The sequence below is a fragment of the Terrapene carolina genome, unplaced genomic scaffold (assembly GCF_002925995.2).
Source record: "Terrapene carolina triunguis isolate 2854851 unplaced genomic scaffold, T_m_triunguis-2.0 Scaffold96, whole genome shotgun sequence".
Classification (NCBI taxonomy): domain Eukaryota; kingdom Metazoa; phylum Chordata; order Testudines; family Emydidae; genus Terrapene; species Terrapene triunguis.
The window spans coordinates 33,641,087-33,668,277 of record NW_020664447.1 but is presented as its reverse complement, the minus strand read 5'-3'; the positions used below and the strand labels follow the sequence as shown (position 1 = coordinate 33,668,277).

The window sequence follows — 27,191 nt, the reverse complement described above, 5'->3', positions numbered from 1 at the left end:
GACCTTCTCAAAACGTTAAAATGTATTACTGGCACGCAAAACCTTAAAACAGAGTGAATAAATGAAGACTCGGCACACCACTTCTGAAAGGTTGCCGACCCCTGATTTAGATCCACACAACATAAACTCACGTTTGTTTTTGGGCAAGATGCTATTGAAGCACCCTATTATATATTAAGTCCATCAATGAATTTACATTGAAAGGGATGAGATTAAATGGTAAAAGGAAGGAGGCCCTGAAAAAAGCAGCAGGTGAAAATTAAGACTATTTGGGCTACTAATCTTTTGAAAACACCTGCTGTGGTGAAAAGGAGAGGACTTCTCAAAGAATATGCCCTAGGCTGGAACGAGGAGGGGATATCTGGCTGTATAAAACCCTGCAGTAAAATGGAGTAGGGTGCTCTTAAGGGTAACTGACAACAATGTAGCCTCCACCCCGCCTTCCCTGGTAGAAGGGAAAATTCTGAAACGCAGTCACCTGATCTCTTCTCTTTTAATGAGTAGGGGAAGTCGAGGGCTTTCTCTGAATACTTGGAGAGCAAAGCATCCATGTCGTTCACAGTGAAGCCGATCTCCTGCCCAATCAAGAGCTGGTGCAGCGTCTGTACGGCCACAGCTGCCCAATCCACCTTCATGTTCATGAGCAGCTGCTCCAGCATGAGCAGTGGCCTGGAGGACAGATGGGAGTAGCTAGCACGGTAGGCCTCAGGAAGAGTCAGCAACACCTTGGACACAGGAAGGAGACAGAGGGAGACCATCATCACATAGCCAGAATCCCAGGATTGTCTACATCCAAAAAGCACCCAGCAGAATGATCTATATGGTGGAGGAAGCGATATCTAGAGGTTAAAGACTAGACCTGAGAGCCTGGGTCCTATTCCTGGCTCTGCCTCAGACTTGCTATGTAACCTTGGGCAAACCTCTTGAGGCAAGAGAGTTTGTTTCCCCATCTGTAATATGAAATATCACAATCTCCCTGTGAAGTAGGTATGTAATTGGCATTTGTAATATGCTTTACGGTTGTCAGGTAAGAGGGGTTATAGAAAGGCAGAATATGGTTCTCCCACTACAATAGACAGCAGGCAAAAACAACAATTAACCCAATCCTTAATAATTTTTTGCAGCTGGGTTCCACTACATTCATCATAGGGTAAAAGGGAGACAGTAGATCAGGGGTAGGCAACCTATGGCACACGTGCCAAAGGCGGCACACGAGCTGATTTTCAGTGGCACTCACACTGCCTGGGTCCTGGCCACCGGTCCGGGGGGGCTCTGCATTTTAATTTTAAATGAAGCTTCTTAAACATTTTAAAAACCTTATTTACTTTACATACAACAATAGTTTAGTTATATATTATAGACTTATAGAAAGAGACCTTCTCAAAACGTTTATGTATTACTAGCACGCAAAACCTTAAATCAGAGTGAATAAATGAAGACTCGGCACACCACTTCTGAAAGGTTGCTGACCCCTGCAGTAGATAGTACCTTTCCCAAGAACGGCCACTTACTACAGCCACTTTCCGATATACCAGGTAAGCTAGGTAACAGAAGAGTGTATTGCACCATGCACCAGTTATTTTAGGGAGCACTGAAGCAGGTACAATACTGGTAATGTTACAGGGCAGAGTTATAGATGAGACTTCAATCCATTCAGTTTGCTTAAATATCTGCTTAAAGCGGAGCATAGTGGTGTTACCTGAAATTGGGCCAGTTAGTAAGCTTAGGGAGGACCAATGACCCACCAGAATTTGGCAGAAAGCAACACGTTTATTATACTGATAAGCTAAGCGCAAAGAAAGGCGGGGAGGTGGTCACACTCTCACTTGCATACTCACGCTCCCAGGACAGGCACGGCACTGGAGATGTCAGGATCCTTCAAGGTAAGTGTCCCACAGAGCAGCGTTGGATGGTGCGATGAAGGTAAGTCTTCCCGAGGCACGATGAAATGCAATGTGGCGAACCACTGGCCAAGCGGTCCAGGCGAAGGGCCTTCACTGGAGGTACAATCTTGTGAGTGCACTCCTGAGCACATGGCCCCTTCCCCTTTTAAGGACCTGCTCCTCCTGGCCTGCGACTAGAGATGACTTGGCCATGTCTGGTTGGTCACACTTCACTTCGGGCAGTGTCCATGCATTGGGCATGTGATCGCTGCCCAATCAGAGTCCCAGACACCTTGTCTACCTGGGAGCTCTTCTGATCTTCCTGCTGCTCAAGCAGCCCATTCACCCCACAAGCATTCCAGGAGGGAGGGGGAGGGGGAAAGCCACTTCACAGGTGTTCAAAGAGGGAGAGGAGACCAAAAAAAAAAAAAGAGGGGGGGGGGGGAGGGAAGGTGTAACAGACCTTTTGAACCTACAGGTTATACAGAGCATAGTTACACAGAGCATACAGATCACGGCTGCTCCTACAACAAGTGGCAAGAGCAAGGGACACATTGGCTAGAGCAAGGGATGGCAAAAATCAGGAGACCCAAGTTCTAGTCCCAGCTCTGTCATGGATTTGGTGTGACTTCTGTAAAGGCAGCTGCTCTCTCTGTACCTCAGTTCTCCCATCCAGATATTGGAATAATACTGCCCACATCTGGAAGGCATTTGGAGAGCCTCAAATGAAATCCACCATATATGTGCTAAGTATTACACAGGTAGCAGTGCCATTGCTCAGAGTGCATCAAATAGCTATTGTACTTTCTACTTCTATCCAAGAACAAGCTTGGGATTCTTTCCCTCTCCCAAGGCAAGGGATGTGGGCATGTGTTCAACATTTCTCTTAAGCCCAATGTTGAGAACGTTGGCTGTGACAGTGCCATCTATTTTTTCACAATTTTGTTCACAAACTGTCATCAGATTAGGCCAGTTCTTGATATAGTGCTCAAAACAGTCCACTACTGAGTTCCATCGCACATCTTGTGGGAGAGTTAGCTTGGTTCCTCCCACTTTTTTCAGAGCAGCTGCTGCAAAGTGGTTGTTATGGAAATATTTTTCAATTTCAACAACATTAGCCTTTATTTCTGGAACACTGACATCTTTGGCTAGGAGGTGCATCAAATGAGCACTGTAACCATATGTTATTAGCTTGGGACTCTCTTCACACTCTTCTAAATTTCTTCTAATTTTGGATACATTTGCAGCATTGTCTGTGACCAAGCTGTGTACTAGACATTTGAATTTTTTTCCCCCCAGTTTGTTATAGTGCGTACCTTCTAAAAATGAAACCTACATCTATCTCTGAGTTGTGAAGAATATGTATTAAGGTTATAACAACCAACAAGAATGCACTTTTATGTAGAAATCCATGATTAAATTGAGTCTTCCTGACTAGTGATTTAAATCATGATTTAAATCAAATCCACCCTGGTTCCTTCCTAAGTGAAGTACTTTGCATTTGTCCTTATTGAATTTCATCCTATTTACTTCAGACCGTTTCTCCAGTTTGTCCAGATTTTTAACCCTATCCTCCAAAGCACTTGCAATCCCCGCCCCACACACACACTTGGTTTTGTCCATAAACCTTTTAAGTGTACTCTATATGCCATTATCTAAATCATTGATGAAGATATGGAACAACCGGACCCAGAATTGATCCCTGTGGGACCCCACTTGATATGCCCTTCCACTTGACCGTGAACCACTGATAACTACTCTCTGGGAATGGTTTTCCAACCACTTATTCATCCATCCTATAGTAGCTCCATCTAGGTTGTATTTCCCTAGTTTGTTTATGAGAAAGGCATGCGAGACAGTATCAAAAGTCTTACTAAAAATCAAGATATAGCACATCAACCGCTTCCTCCCTATCCACAAGGTTGGTTACCCTGTCAAAGAGAGCTACTAGATTGGTTTGACATGATTTGTTCTTGACAATTCCATGCTGACTTATCACCTTATTATCTTCTAGGTGTTTGCAAACTGATTGCTTAATTATTTGCTCCATTATCTTTCAGAGTACTGAAGTTAAACTGACTGGTCTGAAATTCCCCTGGTCGTCCTTATTTCCCTTTTTATAGATTGGCACCGTATTTTCCCTTTTTCTAATCCTCTGGAATCCCCCTTCCCCTCTTGTGCTGACTATTCTCTGCTTTCAATGGCCCATAGAGTCCTGAGGCTGCTCTGATGATCCTGGAAGCTACAAAAGCCCCAAAATTCAGCATATACAAAGATGGCTTAAGGCCTCCTCCTCCATCTCTCACCTCCAGTTTATACACTTGGTTCAGACAGGTACTGAGAATTGGTACCTGGGTCTCCCACAAGGTACTGCAGAATTCTCCTCTCAGGCCTACCGTTGGGTGCTTGTAGAATTAGTACGTATTACTGTAAATGCAGAATGGAGTGAAGCAGCTGGGATTCTGTGGCTTTGCTCACCTTTGATCCCATGTAGAGAGCCTGGATTTCGTTATGGCGTGTAGCTGTCAGGTACTTGTAGAAGTGGGTAGTGAGATAATTTGCTAGGAAGTGAGAGGCTGCCAAGCTGGGATGCTTGTCAAGAGACTGTTCGCTTATCACAAGGCGCGTATCAGAGTCTTCTATTCTTTCTAAGAGCTACAAAAGCCAAGAGAAAAATATGCAGACAATCCTGATTACATGGCAGGGGAAGGCCTCTTAAGCTCAGCTAGTCCATTTACCTTGTGTGGAGCAGGATATTTTCCCCTACACTAGTCTTTCAAGCATTTTATCTAAATTGCAACAACCCCTTAAAGTACCTGAAGGTGTTTTAGTCACCTCTATGTGCATATCACTGCACAGCCTAACTGCCCTCAACTTAATGATCTATGATCAAGAACAGGTTCCTAACAATTAAAAATAAACAGATTTATTGCAAATTAATTTAATTTAACAGGAAGTGAGATATAGAAGACCAAAAATTAAGAGTCAAATACTGAATCATCAAGATGACCCCTATGTTAACCTGTAAGGATCCTAAAGTTCTCTGTAAGAGGGCACTTAAATTAATTCTCTCTGTGTTATTTTAGTAACAGTCCCATGATTATTCAACCCAAAAGAATTTTGCTTTCACACTTCATTAAGTCAAGGCAGCAATGAAACCAGATTGGTCAGTTTCACTTCCTGGTTCTTCTGCACTAGCAGCACAAGAATGTTCCATTATAGTTTCTAATGTTGAATCCAAACCAAGAAACCCTGCATATTCATTAAGTTAAAAAAAGCCATGAAAACATTTTTGTTATTAGGATTTTGCAAAATCCTTTTCCCCCCATAGAATTTAAAAGCTGGGCCTCATAGTATCCTTTCAAAGAAGCTTGCTTTATTAACACATACACCCCCCCCACAAACCAGAACACTAGCAAAAGAAAGAAGGCTTTGTTAGGACCTAGGGCATGTCTGCACTAGAAACTTAAGTCAACCTATGTTAGGTCGACTTACAGTCACTGCAGTAATTACTGCAGCATTTCATGTCCACACTAACCTCCTTCTGTTGGTGGTGCGTATCCTCACCAGGAGCGCTTCCACAGACTGAAGAGGGGCGGGGGAGGGGACTGAGAGCCTGGGCTCTTGGCTCCCCATTGCTGGAAGCCCGGCTTTGTCCTCTGGGCTCCCAACAGGGAGCTACGCGCCCAGAGTCCAGGCAGCTCTGAGCTTGTAGTGGGGAGCACGGCAGGTGCAGCTCGGCTGATAGCAGGAAGCCCTGATAGGGGGGCAACCAGGCTCTAGCTGGAGCCCCTCACCCACCCTGGGATGACTGCCCAGCTTCCTTGTCAATTTCACAGCTCCATACTGTAGCTGTGAAATTGACAAGAATGACAGCCAACAGCCAATATAAGTAACAGTGTCTACACAGACACTGTCACCCTAACTACACTGACATACACCTATGCCTCTCGTGGAGGTGGAGTTTTTAATGTCACTGTAGTAGGGCACTTACATACTACAGCCTTGCTCCCACCGATGTACACAGACATAATTAGGTTGACATAAGCTGCCTTAGGGTACCCTTGTTTACCAGTGACCTACCCTTTGAAGATAGCAAGGCAAAAACAGCCCTCTGGTTACCTGCAAAGCCTTTTCAGTGTCTCCCATTTCCAGCAAGTGCAGGAGGTGCTCCTGGTGAAGGCTGATCAAGTGTTCTCTTGGGACAGGGTATAAGTGACCCCATTCTTCACACAACTCATAATCCTAAGGAGAAGGAAGGCAAACAACAGCTCCCTTCATTACGGCTATTCACGCCCATGCTCTGATTAACATTTCAAGGTCAGTTCAGTAGTCTTACCGTACTCTTTCCTCCAGCAAGAAATAATTACAACACCAGGGTTGGACGGGTCAGGGGAGGGTAATAAATGATACAATGTTGTCAGAGACCCATCCTACACTGAGCTAACTATTGTAACCTGCCACTGAAAAAAAGGCATTTTGGACAAATATTTTTGTAAGTGTTCTTGGATTATACTGAGAATTTCCAGCAAGGTTATTAATAGTTTCAGAAGGATATATTCCATGGGCTCTACATCATTGGTTATTTTATGCTGTCCAAACCTGTATTTCACCAACAGCTGTATTTTTAACTTTAAAAATTCTAAGTTCAAATAAATGTAAGCTCTGTCTAGAAGAGTTTATTTTTTTAATTCCCAGTATAGCACACTCACTGCATGCTGCTTATTCTTCCAAGCATTAAGAAAAACCCATCTAGCTTTGTTTCTCCTTGGCAAGGACAGCATGTTACTTACACACACCACCCAAGAGAGTCACTCCTTGTCGGATTTCTGAGGTAGAATGGAAGAAATGGGTTATGTATGGGAATAAAATTAGGACAAAACTATGGGGGTGCTTGGTTTTCATTTAAATCCTGACATTAAACAAAGATTCCAATTAGCTTCTTCAATACACAATTTATTAAGAGTTTTTCTTCTTGCCCTGTGAACTCTGTTGAAACAAGCATCTAAAAACATTGCTTAACAAAATGTAATAATGCCACCATTTTCTAATTTTTAAACACAAAAAGCCATGTAAGATGCCATACCTTTGCCTCCAGAATAACACTCATGATAGCCTGGGGATCATCAATGCAGGCTTCTTTCAGATCTTGCCAGTCATTCCATGTTGGGACATCTTGCAAATTCAAAATCTAATAAAATAAAATGTTAGTGTTTCTATGAATGATTGTTTTGAACAATATTTCTTCAAACCCATCACCAGGCCCAGGCAGACAGCTGAACTGGTTGCATCAGGAGTTAGCCCAAGCCAGGAAACTACATTTATCATACCAGAAAGGGTCTGGGAATCCTAGGTGAATCCACTTCAATTTCAAGAGGACTAGATGAAAAGATTCTATCACAGAGGCCTAAACCCATTTATATCTATATCTATAGCTATAGCTATATCTGTCTGAAGAGATTGCTGGTAGAGTTCCAAGAGACAACACAGCACCAGTTATGCTATGAATAGGCCAAACCTACTGGATAAGCAGGCAAGAGTCTGGATTCCTCAACTTCTTAGGCTTGTAAAACTGGGATTGAAAATTCAGACAAGAATAAACTCTCTTGGAAAGTTTCCAGTGATTGCTGCCTCTGTGCAGGTTGGAGGAAAAAGAGACCCTGAAAGAATGGACTCAAGTTCTTTGGATTTTTTTGTGCTTTTGTCTCCAGTCTTCTCTGGAAACAAAGCACAGAGGCAACTGGAAAGGAAAAATTATGGATGAGGGAAGGAGAGAGTTAACCTGACATTTCAGCACTTTCAGAAAGCTGACCAGGTTTGAATTTTGGATATGGGTTTGGGGAGGATGTTTTATGTGCCAAAGGGAACCAAGGGTTAAAGAAGTTTTTAGGCAGGTATACTCCATAGCTAGTTACTTAATAAAATGGTTTTTGTACCTTTTGATAAACCTGCAGTTCTCCTGTTTTGCTCTGCAGATCAGACTTCAGTTCTTCGGTTATGCCAGGATCACAGATGCAGTATGCTAGGATTTCCAGACAAGCCTCAAGGGGCCACCTGTCCAGGCAGCGCAGGGCCAATCTACTTCTCAACATCGCATCCTTCACTGGGAACAGATACTGCCAACCATCCTCATCTGTGAAAAGACAAGCTACCAGCATGAAGCCCAGCTTCTATGCTTTGGGGAGCAGGGGGAGGAGAGAAAAGAATTTCCATTCTTTGGATTTGCCCACGGATCACCAGATCAGTCCCCAATTTCCAATCCCTATTTCAGACTGTACACTATAAAGAAAACTCATTCCCTTTACCGTCAGCAGTCGCACAGCTCAGCACAGCATCCCTCACGCTGGTCAGCTCCTCCATATCCTGACTGTACAGGTCCAAGACCTTCAGGGCTCTGGGCCAGTCCTTTGCAGCGAGCGCTTGCTCAAAGACTTCCATTAATACCTCAACAGCCATGGTAGAATGCAAGCCCAAAAGGACAAGTGACATGTACGGCTTGCCACAGAGGCCACTAACCAAACCACTACCCTCCTCCTGGGGATCCTGAAGTGGCTCAGACATGGTGAGAAGAAAACTCTCCAGCATCAAGAACTCCTTCAGTAATGTCTCACACTCTTTGGAAATCTGCTCCAGGCCCAAGGGGACCTCCCTCTTGCCCCGAAATTCCATCCATGACAGGCTTGGTTTTGGGACCTTCTGTACCTTGGATGCACAGAGACATGCCACAGTGGCCATTAGCTTCGACTGACACTTCAGGAAGGCCAGGGAAGAGGCAGTGAGCGTGTGCTGGTTCAAGTCAGCCAGGGAAGAAGAGGGCTGAGTAGAATCCTCTTCAGAGTCCATAGCTGGATTGTGGATAGGTATCTCAACATCCGGCAAACAATGGTAGGCATGAAGATGTGCTAGGCTGCTGATGTTAGTCAAAAGAGACCTGGTCTGGCTGCTTTGCCTGGCACTGCACAAGGACAGTGGCTCACAACAACAGTTAATGATAACTTGCTGCACATTTAAGTTCAACTCTTCTTTTGCCAACAGTGACGAGAGCCTGGAGGAGTGAAAACAGCACCAACTTAGCAGGTGCACGTGCATAATACCTTGCACTTACACAGGATCTCAAGAAGTATTACAAACATTAACAGTCCTCAACAGTTCTCCAAGGTACGTACTATCCCCTTTAACAGGGGAAAATGAGACTCCGAGGTTGTGTATTGCCTAACTTCACAATGATTCAAGCAGCAGAGTTCTGAAGAGAACTCAGAGTCCCAGCAGCTATTTCTCTGCTCTTACTAATAGACAACATGGTCTCAAAATGAGATCTACCTTGTTAATTAAAAAAAAAAAGGGCACTCCCAAGTCAGGCTTAATATCCTTTGCAACAGCTGCGTGTGAGTGAGAATCACTAGGATTATGCACCTAATCCTATTTATAACCTTACAACAGTATATTTTGCTCCAAATTTGGAGTCAGGAAGGAATGTCCCCCAGTACAGGGTGACAATGGAGACGTTGGGGTGTTTTCCACCTCTCTCTGGGGCATCAAACAGGGAGTATCATTAAGAATCAGGTGGGCTCATACCACCCATTTCCTCAGCTCCTTCCCACTGCCTATATGTCTGTGAACTGTAAGTTTCCTGCAGATAAAGTCATTAAAATGCATAGCCTGGCAACTCATCCCACCCTGTAACTAAACCCTGCATTTATTCCTCTGTTTTTGGAGGGAGACAGAGAAGGATCCCCTAGGATCCTGCTGAAAGAGTCATATCAGCCTCCCCCACAGCAAAGTACTGGACACAGCCTTTCTGGAGCTAGTGGATTCCATTCCAAGTGTCGGGGGAAGGGGAGGACATTTGAGAACAAAGCAAAGTTCCCACCTCTAGCAGCTGCAGCACTGCCATCCTGGCCAGTCTGCGGAGGTCAGGACCCAGTGACTACCTGCCTAAAAACAATGTACGACGATCTCATTAGAGCTCAATTAATGGAGTCTGCCAGGAAACGAATGGGATGGAATATGTAATTTAGCCAGACTACAGAAACTTGCTAAGCACAATATCAAATCTTTTTGATAAAGGCCCAATGTTGGGCCTACAACAAGAGGGCTTTTTGGTAATATGATTTACTCCAATTCTTAGTAATCACTCGGAGGCAGATTTACAGTAAAACACAGGGTGCCCTGGCATGGGGCCCCCCAGGCCAGGCAGCTCCAGGGGCAGAAGCTTGGTCCTGCCGGCTCCTGGGGCTCCTGCTGCAGGCTCCGAACCCACTGGCAGCCCACCTTCCCCCTCCCCCGACTCTTCCCACCTCCTCCCCTGAGCATGCCGTGTTCCCGCCCCCCCTCCCAGCACTTCCCCCGCCGCCAAACAGCTGTTTGCCAGCGCTCAGGTTGCTCTGGGAGGGAGTGGGAGGAGGCGGAGAAGAGGCAGCGGCGGGGACTTGGGGAAGGGGGTGGAATCACGGCGGGGCGGAGCAAAGGCAGGGCCCCCGCACTCCCTCTACACAACCCCCCCCCAGCCCCGTGCCATGAGCCGCTCAGGGCAGGGGGCTGGGAGCACCCCCGCAACCCAGCCCACACCCGCAGCCCTGACTCCTGCACCCCCCTCACTCGCCCCCAGTCCCCTGCCCTCCCTGTCTCCTGTACCCCCTCACCCCCAGCCCACCCCGACTCCTGCACCCCCCGCCACATCTCCACCTGCACCCCTCACACCAAACGGGAGCTGCCCCAGGTAAGCGCTCCACACCCCAACCCCCCGCCCCAGCCCTGAGCCCCCTCCTGCACCCTAACTCCTGGCCAGACCCAGCACCCCAACATTTTTTTACATTTTTTTTAATAAAGCGCTCTTATCCAAAGCACTTTACAATAGTTAGCTAACGGTACAAACAATATTTGGAAAGATCATTAAGTGGTCCGCCGAGACCCTCAGCGATTTTCAAGTGGTCTGTGGAAAAATAAGTTAGAGTGCAAAAACAATCAAGGTACCTCACTTTATTTTCATTTACTTCCTATTACTTATAGGAGGAGGAGGAAGAAAAAAAGAATAAAAAGAACGGGAGCGGGGGGAAGATAAGAGAGAATGTTCTTTTTCTTGGCTGGGTCCCAAGGAGGGGCCCCAAAAAATGAAGCTGAGCACAGGGCCACACTAACTCTAAATCCGCCACTGTAATCACTTATTTGAAAGTGTACAGGGCACTGCTCGGCAGCAGGGCAGTGCCAAAGGTATAACAGATGCCTACACTGTAAAGTTATAGAATTTGGAAATAGCAGCAAAGATAAAAAGTACATAACAAAATATGAACAGAAGAAGAGTGAGTTTTAAAGCTTAAATGCTTCATGGACTAGCTGGGTCCATAAGATGTTTCTTGGAGGAAACAGTGAGCATTTATGTAAGCGGGGAAGTTATGCTGGGAAGATGGGGTGGCACAGAACTTGAAAATGTAATGAACATTTACCATAAGCTATTATTGGTGGACTGCTCTGGGATTGGTTGTCTTTTGAAACAGACTTAGTAAAATCCAGACAGAAATATAAAATCCAGACAGAAATATACAACTTTGTTAAGTTTATTACCTTTTGTGCAAATATCTCCAAATGGTTAAAATGTAAAATATACAGTAAACACCTGCTGCTCCAACAGCTGTACTGGCCATGGCTCTAGCAGCTAAGAGAACTTCACCCTAAAATTTCATGCAATAAGTCCCTTGTCTGATATACATGGCTCAGGGCAATACCATGAAAGATCCTTCAGTTTGGTCCTCAGTACAGTGAATTACATAAAGACACTGAACAGCTTATAAAGTATTATCAAATATTGTCTCATTTAACACCTGCTTCAGTTATCAAGTCGCACACTTTCAGTACCAGCCCAATACAGAATTTAGAGATGGAAAACGTGCATTAGATAATCCAGTCTACTTGCCTGCCAGTGTAATATCCATGCCCAGAAGTTCTCAAAAGTGATCTTGGGAAACAATTTTATTTTTATTTTGTTACATGTATAAGATGTGTGACCACTGTGCCCAGAAGTCAGACATTTTAAATTTTCAATTTAAAAAACACACATCCCTAGAGCTCTCAGTTCAATTCCCAATGGCCAGCAGTTGTCTAAGTCACAAAACCATAAGTTTCACTAATTGCAATCCTCTGTGGCCATCTCATTAGAGAAGCCAGGGACTAATGCCTTCCTCAGATCTAGCAGAAGTCTGCTCTGCAGCCATTCTAGTCGTAGAGGACAGAGTCCAGCCCAGTTCATGAGCATTAAATTCATCAGTTAAGTATTCATGAAAAGCACCAACCTGTCAGGAGGAACTTGTCTCTCAAACAAGAGCAGAGAGAGCAAGTGAGATGGGCTCTGTTGTAGCAGTATGAAAGGGTTCCCCACCTTCACCTCTGCAGTTTGATCTACAAACGTAAGAGAGACACAATTAAAAAAAACAAACAAACCTAAATTAATGTATTACACAGACAGAGTTCTATTCAGCTAATCTGTACACTAGGCCTCTGAAGCCCCTATGCTCAAAATCACCAAGGCATGAGGGCCACAGTAATGAAGCAAGTTGGCAACCCAATGACCTAATTGCTCTGACTCTGATGTGCCGCACAATCTTTTGCACTATCTGGAGGAGGCATTGGAAGATCCAGCATAGTGCCTTCAGACATCTGAGTAAGACCTGGCTGCAAATGGCAGAGCAAATCTGCTTCAGCATGAAAAACGCTACAGGGAAAAATTGCAGCAGAACCTTGTCAGAGTCACAACACATGCACTATTATAGTGATCTGGTTTATTAGAATTCTCTAGACACAGGTTAACTTTATTTTCTCAGCCTATTTTTTGTTTTGCTTGCCTTGAAGCAAGAATTGCTGCTGCTCTTACAAATGGAGTGAAAGGTTGGGATAATTTCACTGACACGCAGAGGGGAGCTGTGTAAAGCTTCTTACTTGTACTTGTCCCACAACTTAAATACTACTACTAGTAGTAGTAATGCTGTTGGGAATTTTTTTTAATTATGTCAGCATAGTTACATTGACCAGGGATATGAAGAAAAAAAAAAAATCATCACACCCCTAACAAACATAGCTACGCCAACAAAACCCCCAGTGCAGACACAGCTTTAATGATGGAAGAGAGCTTCTGGCAACACAGACAATGTGGTTAGACTCATAGAATATCAGGGTTGGAAGGGACCTCAGGAGATCTAGTCCAAACCCCTGCTCAAAGCAGGACCAATCCCCAACTATTTTTTTTGCCCCAGATCCCTAAATGGCCCCCTCAAGGATTGAACTCTCAACCCTGGGTTTAGCAGGCCAATGCTCAAACCACTGAGCTATCCCTCCTCCCCCATGGTAGTCATGGTTTCAGTGTCTCCTCTGCAGCAGGAACGTCTGGAGTTGCTTGTCTGCAAGGCAGGTCAGTATCATTAACCCCATCTTAGAGGCACAAAAAGGTGAAGTGTCTTGTCAGAGGTCACCCAGCAGTGTCAGAGCCAGGATCAGAACCCAGGGCTCTGGTATCCCAGGCTAACTCATGATTCACATTCAGGGAGATGGTGTTTCTAAACTGACAGGAAAAACTCCTTCTGTTGGTGTAGGCGGAGTCTACACTAGGGGGCTATGCCAACATAGCATTGCCAGTATAGGCTCTGTAGGGCAGATGTACCTAGAGACACCCCTTCTAAACTATTCTTCCACCTTCTAAAGCAGCAGGAAAACACGGAGCACCACTGGACTATTACCACACATTTCTCCAGTTATGGAAACATGAAGTCATGAGAGGTTGTGTTACACTGGGGCACCAGTACCTTCCACACATGCAGTAATCAGACATGCCAAACCCACGGGGGGAGGAGAACAACGCCGAAATTGGGCTTGTTTTTGGTTTAATTGGCTTGTGAGTTGCTTGTTAGCTAGTTTTTGGCTTCTAGCTTGTTGCTTGTTTAGCTTGTAGCTTCTTTTTTTTTTAATCAGCTTCCGGCAAGGGGGTCACAGCAGGCCCACCACAGTCCCATACTGCACACCGGGGGGATCTAATCTCAGAATGTTGGGGTTCTTAGGGATTGGCTTGTTTTGAAATGGGATTAGCTTGCTTTTTGGCCTTTTGTGTAAATTGGGGTGCTTATTTACCATGTGAAAGTTGACAACTGTGACAGTGACAGGTCCTGTTAAAGTGAAAGTCTGAAAAAGGTTCTGTCATCTTCCTTTTTCCTCTACCTCACTGAGGGATGTAACTTTAGAAGGCAGTTTATTGGGAAGCAACTCTTAGATTTGTGGAGTTCCACATTAGAGCAGCCCAGTGACTCCAGATTAAACTGGCTTGGTTTACAAGTAAACTGACAGGTTTCTTTCCTCCTAACTGCCAGTACAATATACTCAAGCTAGGGCTCTTCTGCCTCATGTGGTATCAACGCTAAGTATTCTAGGAGAACGTTCTGCCCAGTTACATCTACACAGCCCGAATTATCTTCAATGCCCTCACTACCCATCAAAGAAAATGGAAAGACTCCCATATAGTTATTTTCCAGAATGGAATCATACTATAAAATGTAGATAATGTCACCTCCTCGTGACGGGCTTCTGTAGCGGGCCAGTTACCCCACTCCAGAGAGAAAAGGCGAGGCTGATTGGGGAAGCAGTCACAGCTGGGGCCACGCCCCAATCAGGCCACAGCTGGCCCTATAAAAGGGCTGTGAGCCAGCAGCTAAGTCAGTCTCTCTCTAGCTGTAGAGGGAGAAGGACCTGGCTGTCTGGGAGAGAAGGGTACCAGAGTACAGTAGTGCTGGGGAAAAGCAAGAGGAGCTGGGGAGCTCTAGCGTGGTAACTCCCCAGGCTGCAGGCCTTGTGCAAGGCCTACAGAGGTACTGGGGCTGCAGAAGTGTAGCCTGGGGTTAGGCAGAGGCAGCTGGTCTAAACCCCCTTGGCAGTGATGAGTGGTTTACAGACTGCAGTCTGCCCCAGCAAGCGGGGGGCTAGATGATGACTGGCAGTAGCCACTGAGGCAAGGTGGGGATAGAGGGTTGGGGGTTCCCCGGGGAGGGGAGACCCAAAGTGTGGGGGTACTGCTGGGGCAGTACCCTGAGGTAAAGAGCACCGGGGGCCGGGAGGGACACGAGGGCCAGTGGCAGGTGAGACACCAGGCAGTAGGAGGTGCTCCGTATGCTGGAGAGCTAATTCCCTAGACGACCAGCAGGAGGCACTGCACCGGTGAGTCTTCGCTTCGCTACACTTCTCAATAGACACGTCACCTAGCTCTGTATTCAGGCTCCGTAGCACAATAGCAGCCAGCGTGTTAATATAATTGAAGAAGCTCTTCACACAGTCCGTCCTCACGCTGCTCACTGGCATGGTCTGAATGTGTTGGTCCAGGGTTTTCAGCAGAAGTTGGATTTGATTACGAATTGGATGTGCCTCCAACTCTGTAGGCTTCAGAGACGCCTGTTCTACCAAGTTGGTGATCAGGCTCCCTTTGGAGTCTAGTAAAAAATAAAAGAAAATTTGATTAGAACTAAAATACTTAAATACAGCACTGCCAACAGCAGGGTTCTTAGGCTACCAAAGTTTTACTGATGGATACTCTTGTTTACTCTCACCTTACTGGGCAGCAACAACCAAATAAAGGAAAAAACAGGAGAAGCAGAACTACCATTTGTTTAGCTATCAATTAACACCCAAGTGTTTTGTTTTCCTCTAAACAGACACTGTCAGTTTAAAAGTCATATCTGTTTTTAAAACAAATTTTTTTGTATTTCCATCTCAGCTTATTAAAACTGAACATTTTAAAAACATGAATTTACTTTTAGTCATTTACATTTTGCTTTTCTCTCTGCTTGAACAAATACAACCTAATCAGTTTAACTTTTACTACTGGTAAGCTTCTGATTTTGGTGCAACAGCCCACTGTTGCAAGGTTTGTATTGCAAATGCTTGGGGGTGAGGGGGATTTTAAATCCCCAAAAGAGTGTGTGCATTTACATTTAAAAAGGTTCACAACAGCATTGCTACTAATACTAGGTTTTTAAAAACTTATTTTTATCTTGTCTAAATTGAGGAACTAAACTACTAGGCTGTATCCCTTTACATCTATTTTAGACAAGTTTGTTCTTTTAAACAAGCACAAAGATGGTTGCAAGAGTCTTTAATGCTAAGAGAACCCATGAAACTCACCTGGAGAATCTTCAACATTTGTCAGTGTTTGCAGGACTTGATCTAGGTGCTGGGATAAAACAATCTGATTAGCAATACACTCCTCAGTCAGAGTTGGGTAGCACATCTGCAGAAGGTCCACAATATTGCATCGAAACTGACTACTTATTTTTTCATCTGAGACCTCTGTTGAGAAACAAAGATCAACAATAATGATAGTTAATGCTGGTCACTAAGTCTTGTGGAACTAGAAGACACACAGAAAGAGGAGAAGCTTTACACTTCTAGTTAACCAATTCAAAATCAGTGCACTTGGGTAAGCCATAGAGATGATGTAGCTAGCAGAGCTAAATTTTCCTAGTGGGAATTCAGAGGCCAGGGAAGTGTAAAAAGCCAAGATAAAGATACCTGTGCTATCATGCCCTCCCAAAGCCAGAGGCACTGTAGTTTAAAGGGCTGACAATTTTGTATTGTATTTAACTGCATCGTCAGTCAACTATCCATCCTTGGCTTAATTCCTCTTCTGTTAGAGTGCATTCTTCTTTCTCATTCCCCAAGATATTATTTTCATGTCTGTTGCCTGTAATTCTTCTCTCCTCCTCCCTGCACCCAAATTGTTTTTTCTCTGCACTGTGCTCTTAAACTTCTTTTCCATGTTTTGTGTCTCTGTGCCTCCTCAATGACCATCCCCCAGACTATTCACTCTGCTCCCATCTGCCCTTTTAGGGTATGTCTACACTGCAATGTAAGCCCTGGGCTAGTAGAATGAGAGTTAACAGATCCCGGGTTTGTTAACATAGGACTTGAGCATCTACACTCATTTGTAACCCCAGGTTAGGAATTGTTGTCCCAGCCTGGGGCTCCAGCACATGCATTATGTGGGCCTGAGTCCAAGCACCCATATCTCAGATTTCCTAGCACCCTCCAAAATGTGGCCACTCTAGCCCTTTGTTAATGATGCAGTGTGGAAAAACTTGACTGTACACCAAACTTGACTGTACAGAGGACAAAGAAAGTCAGACCATGAGATTGTGGAATACTTTTGGCAGACTTCTTGGCTTGACTCAGGCTCGACCCTTCACCCTTGTGGGGTTCCTGATCCAAGCCCTGGATTAGCGTGATTTATGTGCAGACAGAAAGGAGGTTAGAAGCTTGAGCCTGAGTTCAAACCCTGGGCTTACTCAGCAGTGTAGACATACCCTTAGGAAACAGAGTAGAAACTCACGTCCCCTTGCTTCCTGGCTCCCCATCCCCTCCAATGAAACTCCAGTCCTTTTGCTCTCTGGCTCCCATTACCCTCCAATGAAAGGAGCAGTTCTAGTCTTCAGCTCTGCCTTCCTTCCTGAGAAGCTGCTGCTCTCTGGTTCCCACTCTGGGGAAGGAGCCTGATGCTTCCAGCCCTCTCTTCCCTAGCCACATGCCCAGCTCAAATCAGTTTTTCACATCTTGTACGCTGGACTAGATTTTCAAAGATAGATGTACACCTCTACACCGATATAACGCAGTCCTCGGTAGCCAAAAATCCCTACCGCGTTATAGGTGAAACCCACTATATTGGGATAGCGGCGGCAGGGCTCCAGCGGTGATTTAAAGAGCCCGGAGCTCCGGCCGTGGGGAGCCCCGGGTCCTTTAAATCGCCACCTGAGCCGCGCTGCCAGAGCCCCGGGGGTAGCAGCGGCAGGGCTCCAGCGGTGATTTAAAGGGCCCAGGGCTCCCCGCAGCAGCTGGAGTCCCGGGCCCTTTAAAGCGCCACCTGAGCCCCGCTGTCGGAGCCCCGGGGTTACCGAGCTATATGCGAACCCGTGTTATATCGGGGTAGAGGTGTATATGTGTACCAAAACTACTCATGCAGCAGTCAACCTAATTTGCAGAGAGATGCATGTATGTGCTTCTGAAAGTTTTAGTGCATGCCTGTGCCACAGATAAAAACATGAAAAGAGATGACAAATTTTGTCATTCCAAGTTTTAAAAATCAAACCCATCAAATTTAATCATTTATATTAAGATCTTTTAAAAGCAGTTCCCGATGGCTTCCACATCTCAAGCTATATTTTTCCATGGTGCTTTATGGAAATCTTTGGAAGACTCTGTTTAATGAACAACTACTTAGCTATATTTACTTATCCATTGTGGTAAAGGCCAAATCCAGTCTATGGATTTTCAGTACACCCAAAAAAGTTGCTGATACATTAAACAAATACTCTTCCATAATACAAAGGGAATAGATACCAATTCAGCATACAACAAAGACATTTCAGAAGGAACAAAGTCTGCAAATGTACTCCCTAGCCCTGGAAAACTAGCAACCAATACAACAAAAACCAAGACCTCAAAACATGCAGAAGGGAAAATACTTACCTGACTTGGATTGTCCTTGTGACATGCAAGGGTAGTTGAGAATTTTATTTATTTGTTGAAGAACTGCTGGGAAACCCCTTATGCCATCAGAGTGCAGTAGAATGAAGTCGAGTCTGCGGCCTACAAGCAACATTGGATAAGGGAGGGAAAGTAGGGGTTGAGGGTGGAAGACATATGACAGAGTTCATTAAAACTCCTTGTTACTATGAACTACAGTTATTTTAAAACTAGAGAGAGCATACAGGCATTTTTTCCAAATCCCACACAGCTGAACAGAGAAAAGGGAAACCTACCCCTTGTTTCAAGGCTATTATGTAATCGTCTCTCTGCTGTTTCCAACAGCTGTTTGCAGGTTTTCCACAGGTGGCACTGAGTACAAGCTAAGTCAAATGCTGCCATTGCTGAAGGGCTGAGGTCTGCCACAACTTCACTCATAGGATCTGTATGCTCCAGCTGGATGCTGCTAGTCCAAAAGTTTTCTTGGAGAGTAGGGACAAGGCTTCCAGAGGTGGCAAGCAATTTATCAGTAACATCCGAGATAGAATAAAATACCATACCTAAACAATCCAGCAAAACATGCAGTCACTGGTTAAACTGAACAAATATTCTATGTCCCATAATGGATAATTCTTTGGTCCTTTACTAATGCAGTTCAGCATCTGGTCAGCTCTTTGGACCACTGCTGTATATGGAACAGAGGTTCACACTGAGCTAGTCACAAAGATGCCTGGTTAATTTCCCTGAGTGGTTACAGCTAATTTAGAACCCAGCAACATGCCAGTCTGAATAGTTTACTATGTTCTGACAACATGCACCACCTTGTACTCATCAACATTGACTATCACGTTGCCCAGATTTGCAACTTTGTAAGGTTTTTCTGAAGTTCCTCAGTCATCTCCAGTTTTTAAAAGCCTAAATAACTGTTACTCATAGATTGCCAGCTCCCTGTTGTTCTCATTTTCTAGGCCATTAATGTAAAAAGGCCAGTTTATTCCTCCAAGCAATCATATTACAGTCATCGCTGTATCATCTGAGCTCTTGTTCTTCCTTATTTGTTTTCCACCTCTTAGCCAGATTCCCCATCTCTAATTTGTAGGATTCAATCATTCAATCCTTACCTGCCGCTGCTGCACTCCCAATAGCCTGAAGCGTTGAGCGGCCACTGCCAGATCTCCTGATGCCTCCAATACCATCAGCTGACTGATATGCAATTTTGTGCTCCACTTTTGCGAGCTCCCGCACCACCTCTTGATAGCGTTCCATGAAAACCAGCTCACCATAGCAACCCGAAGACTCCAGATTAAACATCAAAGCCACCTGTCACAGGTAGTAATGAATGCAAGTAATACCGTACATCATCAAAATACTGTTTGAAGGGCTACATAACATTTTATTAAACTTAAAAAAAAAGCCTCAACTGAAAACAAACATGAGTAATTTCAGCCCACGTGGCAATTTTATTCAGAAAGTTATAGATGCCTGAAAACAGGGATTTATAATGGAAACACTTTTGCAATTATAGCTATATAGCTCTGCTTGCAGGTGCCATAACACTGGATTTGGATTCACTTTAACAACTAACTTATAAAGTTGTTACAAGACTCCAATACATTGTACATTAAAAGGATGAAGTAGCTAGTCCCACAGTGTAAATTAGTTCTCATCAGCCAGGGAATACCATCTAGAATATTCTAAAGTTACGTTAGCAACCCACACAACCATCAGGAGGAACATCAGTTAAACCCTGTTCCAAGTCCTGTTAACATCAGTGTTGTAGAGACACAAAGTAGCAAAAAAACCAGATCTGTTAGCCCCAGGAGAGGAAAATAAAAATACCATGTTTGCTAACTGGAATTGTTTAAGGGCTTGACATTTACCTACTGCTGATGCAAGGGTAACTATGCAAAAGCACTTGACAATGTCCCTCTCAATCTTAGCCAGGCCACTGCACTTCCTTGAGGATTCAACTGCCAAAATACTTCAGGTCAGTTTTTCAGAAAGGTAGCCTGAAAGCTACATGCAAAAATGCACATGCAATTGTAACTGAATGTGGCAATATAGAGGCACAATTACATGCGCAAGTTGGCTAATTGCACATGTAAACGAGGGGGCTAGGAGTCAATGGCAGACACTTCTGCACACAGACCTTGGGCCTCCTGTTCTGACAGCTTGGCCACAAAACACACCACCTTCACCTGCCCATAAAGCAAGTGTGCCATACACACCAGTCCAAGCCAACAGCCAGGGGACTACAGTGTGTCTTTGCATACTACAACTGGGCATGAATGTGGTGGAGTCATGTTTTTTGGACCAGTGACCAAAAAAAAAATAGCTCAAATACTGCCTGTCATTCAAGAGTGGTGTTTCACACATGGGCTCCTCACCTTCTCCCTCACCCAGCTGGAACACTAAGTTAGGCCCAGGCCTGGTAAAGTCTTTGCAAACTTTGAAAACCCAGGTGAAAAGAGGGTATTTTTAAAAGAGAAAGAAAATTTCCTTGAGGTTAGTGGCTTAGATGCTTGTTTCTCTCCTGCTGCTGGATTCCCTCGGACACCTGAATTTGGAAAACATTCTCCCTCACATTTGTGTGTCCTTCAAAACCCAGATGGCTGACAGTAGAAATTCAATACAAATCTCCTCAGTCATCACCAGTGCAGGCTTCCATACAGAAGCCGTTTCCAAGTTTTATGTAGTAATGATCACACACACTTACCTGATGGGCTTCTATAAAGTTCCCCCTCAGGATACAGGAGACTAGGAGCGACTCAGGTGGGGAGAGCATCATGGGGATGAGGAGGTTCTGCTGCTGAGGTTTCAGCCTACATTCCAGGTCACTCCAGCCAGACAAAGTACTGGTACTTCCCTCTACAAGAACAAAGAGGAAAACAACATGCTGGGTTATAATGGAAACAAACTTTTCATCAGGCACCAATGCTTCTCGGCTTTAATATGGAGGTGGGGAATTTGAAGCGGGGTTTACAAAACAGTTGTAAGGGGTTGTATTGTCTGCTTTAAGTGACCAACATCCAGCTGATCATGATTACATATAATGCTTCCCACTGCAAAGAATCCAAAGCACTTTACAGAGATGAGTTCACCTGCCTCTGTGGCAGACCCTGTTTAATAGGCACTGCAGCATCACACAACTATTTAGGCCAGAAAGTGAAGAACAATTTTCAGTTAACAATCCTACTGTTATATTTTTCATGGGATCTTCAATAACTATTACTGATCTGGACCTCAGTTTTACAATTCACCTGAAGGACAGCACCTCCCAGAAGCCGACCATCCCCAGGCACCAGCAGGGGCACTGGCCCGGTAGTAACAGAGGGATGGGTCTCAGACAACGATGTTGATATAGAACTCTAGGTGTTCGTCGATGGTCTTCTAATCAAGTGCTGACCTGGCCTATTCCTATTTAGCTTGTGAGATCAGCCTGAGGTGACAGGCACTCTGTCAAGTACCAACTGTGACTGCTGATTGGACAAAGAAGCTGAAAGGCAATCTCAGGTCCAATAGACTCTGTATTCCATGGAAAAATACAGAGTTTTTAATACAGCTTCATTCAGACAAAGCATTCCAGAACAATTCCCCAACAGACACGAGTCAAGCAAAAAACCCATGGGCTTGAGAGGTGACGAGCCCACACCACATCAATGAAGTCAGCATGGCACTTAGATACCACAATGCCAGATGACTTAGAAAGGTATTTGGGGTCAGCTCAGGCTCTGGATTAGTGTGACTTTATCCGTGATATTTTAAAGGTACAACAGTGAGAGTCACAGTTCTAGCTCTTACCACAACCATAACTCCATCCAAGCACACACATATTCTGTATTAACGCATTAGCTGCTAAACGTACATGATATATATATTTATATTGTAATAATAAGAGGGAGAAGACAATTCAGGGACCTGGTACCCCAGTGTTTGGGAGAGGGCAGTTGCAGTCCTTTAAGCCTTTTTATGAATTTAAATATTTTATATTCTGACAAATCTGTGGCCTCCTAGAGATTCACAATTGTCACTACACTGCATAACAGCCATTTCCAAAATCACAGAAGCAGCAAGAGAATACTGATCTTCCTGTTCCAAAAAGAACAGGTCCATGGTATTCAACCCAGAATCTCTGTTAGCAGGAGAAAGTCTGAAAGTCTAATGACTCCATCCTGCGCAGAGCAGAAATGTGCACAAACCAATCAGTTAATTCCAGTGCTGCATTATATCATTGTGTAACAACAAAACAAAGAAATCCTTTCAATGAAATTTAGTACCTGATGTGCTGGTGCTCAATTCACTGCTTGTACTCTCCACTGATTGACTTGAAGTTCCCTCTTTACAATCTGAAATGGAAAATAAAAACAGCATGAGAAATATATCGGACCCAGACAGGGCAATCAAAGCTCCTCTTCTGGCAAAAGAGCTCAATGGGGATAACACAGTTTATTAGGCAAATGCAAGATACCACTGATGTGGTCTTGACATGAGCCATCACTTAAAGAAGACACTCACTCTGGAACAGAAGAGTGGGCCATCCAGTCTGGTTTCCTGATAGTGGAGAATGTCAGATGCTTCAAAGGAAAACTTAACCACTCCCATTCCAAGAATAGTCCTAGTTCTACAATGTTGTTTGAGAGCCGAAAAGGATGTGAGATTTTCTTCCCCGCAAGGTGATCAGTTTAAGTCTTGAGGCAGGAGACTCAAAGGCTACTGTAATTTTTATCCGAGTTTCTATCACTGCAGATGCTATGCTCATTCATGATCATAAATAGGTTTTGGGGGGGGGGGGGGGGGGGGGGGTGGCTTTTTTTTTTTTTTTTTTTTTTTAAAAACACAATTATCTTGCAAGTTCCACAGAATAATCACATGTATAGAAAGAATTATTTCCATGTATCAGTTTTAAGTGTGTTGCCTTTTAATTGTGAGGTTGATTTTGGGATGACGACATCTAACCAATGGGTACTGGACTGGGACCAGCCACACTTCACACAGAACACCAATCGTATCTATCTAGGACACTGGCTAGAGGAGATAGAGTACTAGGCCAATTTCCAGTCCCGTGAGCCACGCATCTCAAGACACCACCAATTAGTTTCCTATCCAGGTCACATGACATGTAGTGCTAATGCACTTGCAATGCGGCCTCCACGGCAATTTCTTAACTCACCCATCCTCCATCTTTGAGTTTGACGGCGCTTCCTCAAGCTGGAGCATCTGGTTAAGGAGAAGTGTCTCTTGGAGGCTGCAAGCTGATGTTCTGAAAGAGTAGCAGTCTTAGTGATTTCTTTAGGAGTCATTATTATACACATACAAATGCACTGACTGGCAACTGGTCATGACAAAAAAAAAAAAATGGCCAGATACATAGCAAGAAACTAGGCGCTTAGTACAAATAAGGATGGACACACACCAGTATGGTACAGGGCAATGCCCTAGTTAGAAGTTCAGACTCATCTGTCCACAGATGCCAAGGAAGGTTCTGTGATTCCTATCAGTATGCTACTGCCCCTGGACTCTGCTCAAAGTAACTAATATTTAATACACCCTCAGGAGTCAGGTTCGTTGGAGAAAGGGTCACAACACTTCAGCTCCACGAATGTTCTGCTAAGTCTGAGCCCACACAGGCTCCAGAAGACATTAGCACTACACCTCAAGACTGACCAGCACTACCTACTGTTTTCCCAGCCCTGGGCCTCTCTAGAGCAGAAGCTTCCAGCCATTCACATCATGTAGCGACTTTGTGAAGCAGACAAAAGAAGAAATGGAGAAAACAGTCACTTGCTGGCTACACTAAAGACCAGTACACTAGCCCACCAGATTAATGAGCTCCTCTCCCACGTCTGCTGTAGATCTTTCAATTCAAGGATCACCAAGCTGGCGCTACTGAGATCCCAGTGGATCTTACCTGTATTTCTGTTACTCATCACTACTTTGTATCTCCACTGAGCTTCAGAGAGGTATTTGGAGAACTGCAGCACTCTGCTCCCAAAGACATCTCTATTCACAGAGAAATTCAAGCACTCCACCAACTCCAGCTCCTCATGGGGCACGTTACTCGAATCCCATGGGAGAGAACTCTTAATTTCTTCCAGGTGGTTGAGGAGCATCTTGAGGATGGCATCCACTGCCAGATCATCCACTAAAAATCCATTGACACCACTGGCAAAATGTTTCAGATCTAGATAGCTCAGCCTGGAGGATTCACAGGTCTCACCACTTAATTCTGAGCCAAGCAGAGTTTGGGTACCATGGTAGACTGTCCGGGGGGCCTGAGGACGTCTCTCTGCCTTCCTTTCAGGCTCTGCTGGGTGCTGTGGACTTTCTGAGGTGGAAGACTCTCGGCTGGCACCACCATCCAAGTTCCCAGCACCACAGCAATTTTTCACAATATCGTCCTCTTCTGCATAGTCCTCGGGCAGGGAAGTCTCTGTGTAGAGGTCACTATAGGAAACAAAAAGCAGGGAGAAGATGTTCTCCAGAAGCTCCAGATGCAGAGGAGCAGGGACACTCCGTAAGAACTGCTGGCACTTGGCAAGATACTGAGGAAAAATAGCTGGACAATCTGTATGTGTTATAAAAAAAATAAATAAAAAACACACTTAAAATATTTTCCAGGAATTGTTTCCTCCTCCCCTACCCACTTTCTGATTCCACAGTGGTGCTCAAAGTTACAAGAATGGGAACCAAGAGAGCCATTAAAGAACAAGATGGCAATGGACTTTTAAAAGAATCTTTGCCATATCAGTTCAGAACACTGGTCCATCTAGCTCAATATCCTGCCTCCAGCTATAACTAACGCTAATGGTTCAGAGGTGAACCTTCCTCTCCTGATAAAGCATCTAAATGTGCAATGAGGGAACAGGGAATTACTCCTCTCTGACCCCAACAGTGACCATCTTATGCCCTGATGCCCAGACTCAGATTTCTTCCATTTTAGCACATTTCTATAGCTTGTTGCCACTAAGAGAGATTATGTAACCACAACATTAGCTACAAAAATATCAAGCTCTCTTAAAAAATCCCAGCTAAAATATCCCATTAATACTAACATTTTCCCCTTATAGAATGTTTTTAATCTAAGGATTTTAGAGTGCTTTACACTTAATAGTAATAGATGTAGAAAGTAACACTTCTCTACCTCACATAGATGCTGTGAGGTTTATTTGTTTGTAAGTGTTTTGAGCTCTTTGGATAAAGGAATTATAGATGTTCACAGTGTAATATTAAAATAAATTACAATCCACAGAATCTAGCAACTAGATATGTACAAGCTACTAAACCTAGGCAAGGAGGCCGATCTCCTGGTGGTTCTTTAAGAGGGGTCGAGTCCTCAGGGAAGTCACTGAGAAGGCTGTGCATGCAGTCCTTGCACTTCGAATGATGGTGTGAATTCACACAGAGTGCATAGATTGCGTATTTCATGGCGCAAAATGCCCGGAAGAGCACCAGGTTGCGTTGCTGACTCAGGAGGCTGGAAACTGGCACCGCTGCAAAGTGAAACATGGGAGGATAAGTTCTCACATATTTTGAGGGACATTGACTAATTCTAGTTTCTAACATGTCTTCAAGTTTCCCTCCATCCCGAATTCCTTTTAGAAAAGGAAAGTAGGAATTTTTCTGCCCTCTCTGTATGGATGTTTATAAAGAGGACAAATATTCAGCAGGAGGGAAACTAACAAATTATACTGCAGAAGACAGTGAAAACTACACAAAAGTAAATACAATTTAAAAAGGAAAAGTAATTTTGTCCCACATACCTATTAACTTGTCTTGGGTATAGTCTCCTTACGGGGTACTCGTGATATAGTAGGGTCAAAGTGTTCTGACAGAAGTAAGATTTTCAAATTGAGAGGTGCCCTTTAATTTTATATTTCAAGTTGTAGACATGCTTCCAGGGAATTAAATACCTCAAATCAGTTATTTACTAGACAATTCCACAGCCAATTCTACCATAATTCCTGTCACACAGGTTCCCAATCTCTGTGTTTTAAGACTCCTCCATCTGCTTTACGCTCTATTCCACCCTGGCTATTGCTAAATTCTCTACATCTCAAATCTGCCTCTTCCTCTCCAATTCTATTTCTAAACCCTTGGTTTTTTTATCTCTTGCTTCAATTACTGCAATCTCTTCCTCTCGGTTTTCTCCAGGTTCCACATCACAACCCTCAATATCCTCCAACATACAGCTATCAAAATCATCTTCCTTGTTTACTATGCCAGCTACGTTGTCTGCTTTCACTGAAACTCTCTCTCACATCTATACCTATATCTAGATATCACCTCTTCAAGCCCCTGGCACAGCTTGGTTCCCATTTCATCTTCTGCCACTTCCTTACATTCTGATAATTCAGGTAATCTTGATGCTCTCTTAGTTTCCTTCTCCCATGAGTAGCTCTGCCCTTTCTTCTTGCCATTTCCTATACCTGATCATCATCCTTGACCCTGTGCACCCCACAATCACTCTTCTCCAGTCACTTCTTATACAGGTGGCTTTCCACAGTTGACCTCCACGATATTATGATTTAACAACATATGAAACAAAGAACAGAGAACAAGATCCATACTTGGCAACAGTGGGAAATTTAAGCAAATCTATCCTAGTATAAACATTGCCAAAAGATCTGTGTGGCTGGATGTGGTTACAACACAGAAGAGTTAAACACATTCAATATATGGTTTGGCCTTGCAGTGTAGATAGGATGGAGTTGTGTTGATCCATTTACAATGCAAGGTCAAACCTTATTTTAACCAGGTTGAATGCTAGCATGTTATAACGTGTCCTGCAACATGGTAGATTTTCCTTGTGCAGACTTTGTGGCCAAA

The 27,191-nt window shown here is 44.2% G+C and overlaps 1 protein-coding gene across 1 annotated transcript in view; it reads right to left on the bottom strand.

Annotated features, from left to right (window-relative positions):
* The window catches only part of ZFYVE26 (zinc finger FYVE-type containing 26), a 67,222-nt gene that overhangs the window by 23,590 nt on the left and 16,441 nt on the right, over positions 1-27,191 (bottom strand). The window contains 17 exon segments of the mRNA XM_029911452.1: positions 479-725; positions 4,362-4,538; positions 6,006-6,128; positions 6,970-7,074; positions 7,820-8,016; positions 8,189-8,928; positions 12,170-12,275; positions 15,113-15,340; positions 16,032-16,196; positions 18,369-18,488; positions 18,662-18,925; positions 19,487-19,685; positions 21,082-21,233; positions 22,643-22,711; positions 23,536-23,625; positions 24,274-24,930; positions 25,649-25,855. Of these exon segments, the coding sequence (XP_029767312.1) occupies positions 479-725; positions 4,362-4,538; positions 6,006-6,128; positions 6,970-7,074; positions 7,820-8,016; positions 8,189-8,928; positions 12,170-12,275; positions 15,113-15,340; positions 16,032-16,196; positions 18,369-18,488; positions 18,662-18,925; positions 19,487-19,685; positions 21,082-21,233; positions 22,643-22,711; positions 23,536-23,625; positions 24,274-24,930; positions 25,649-25,855 (3,846 nt within the window).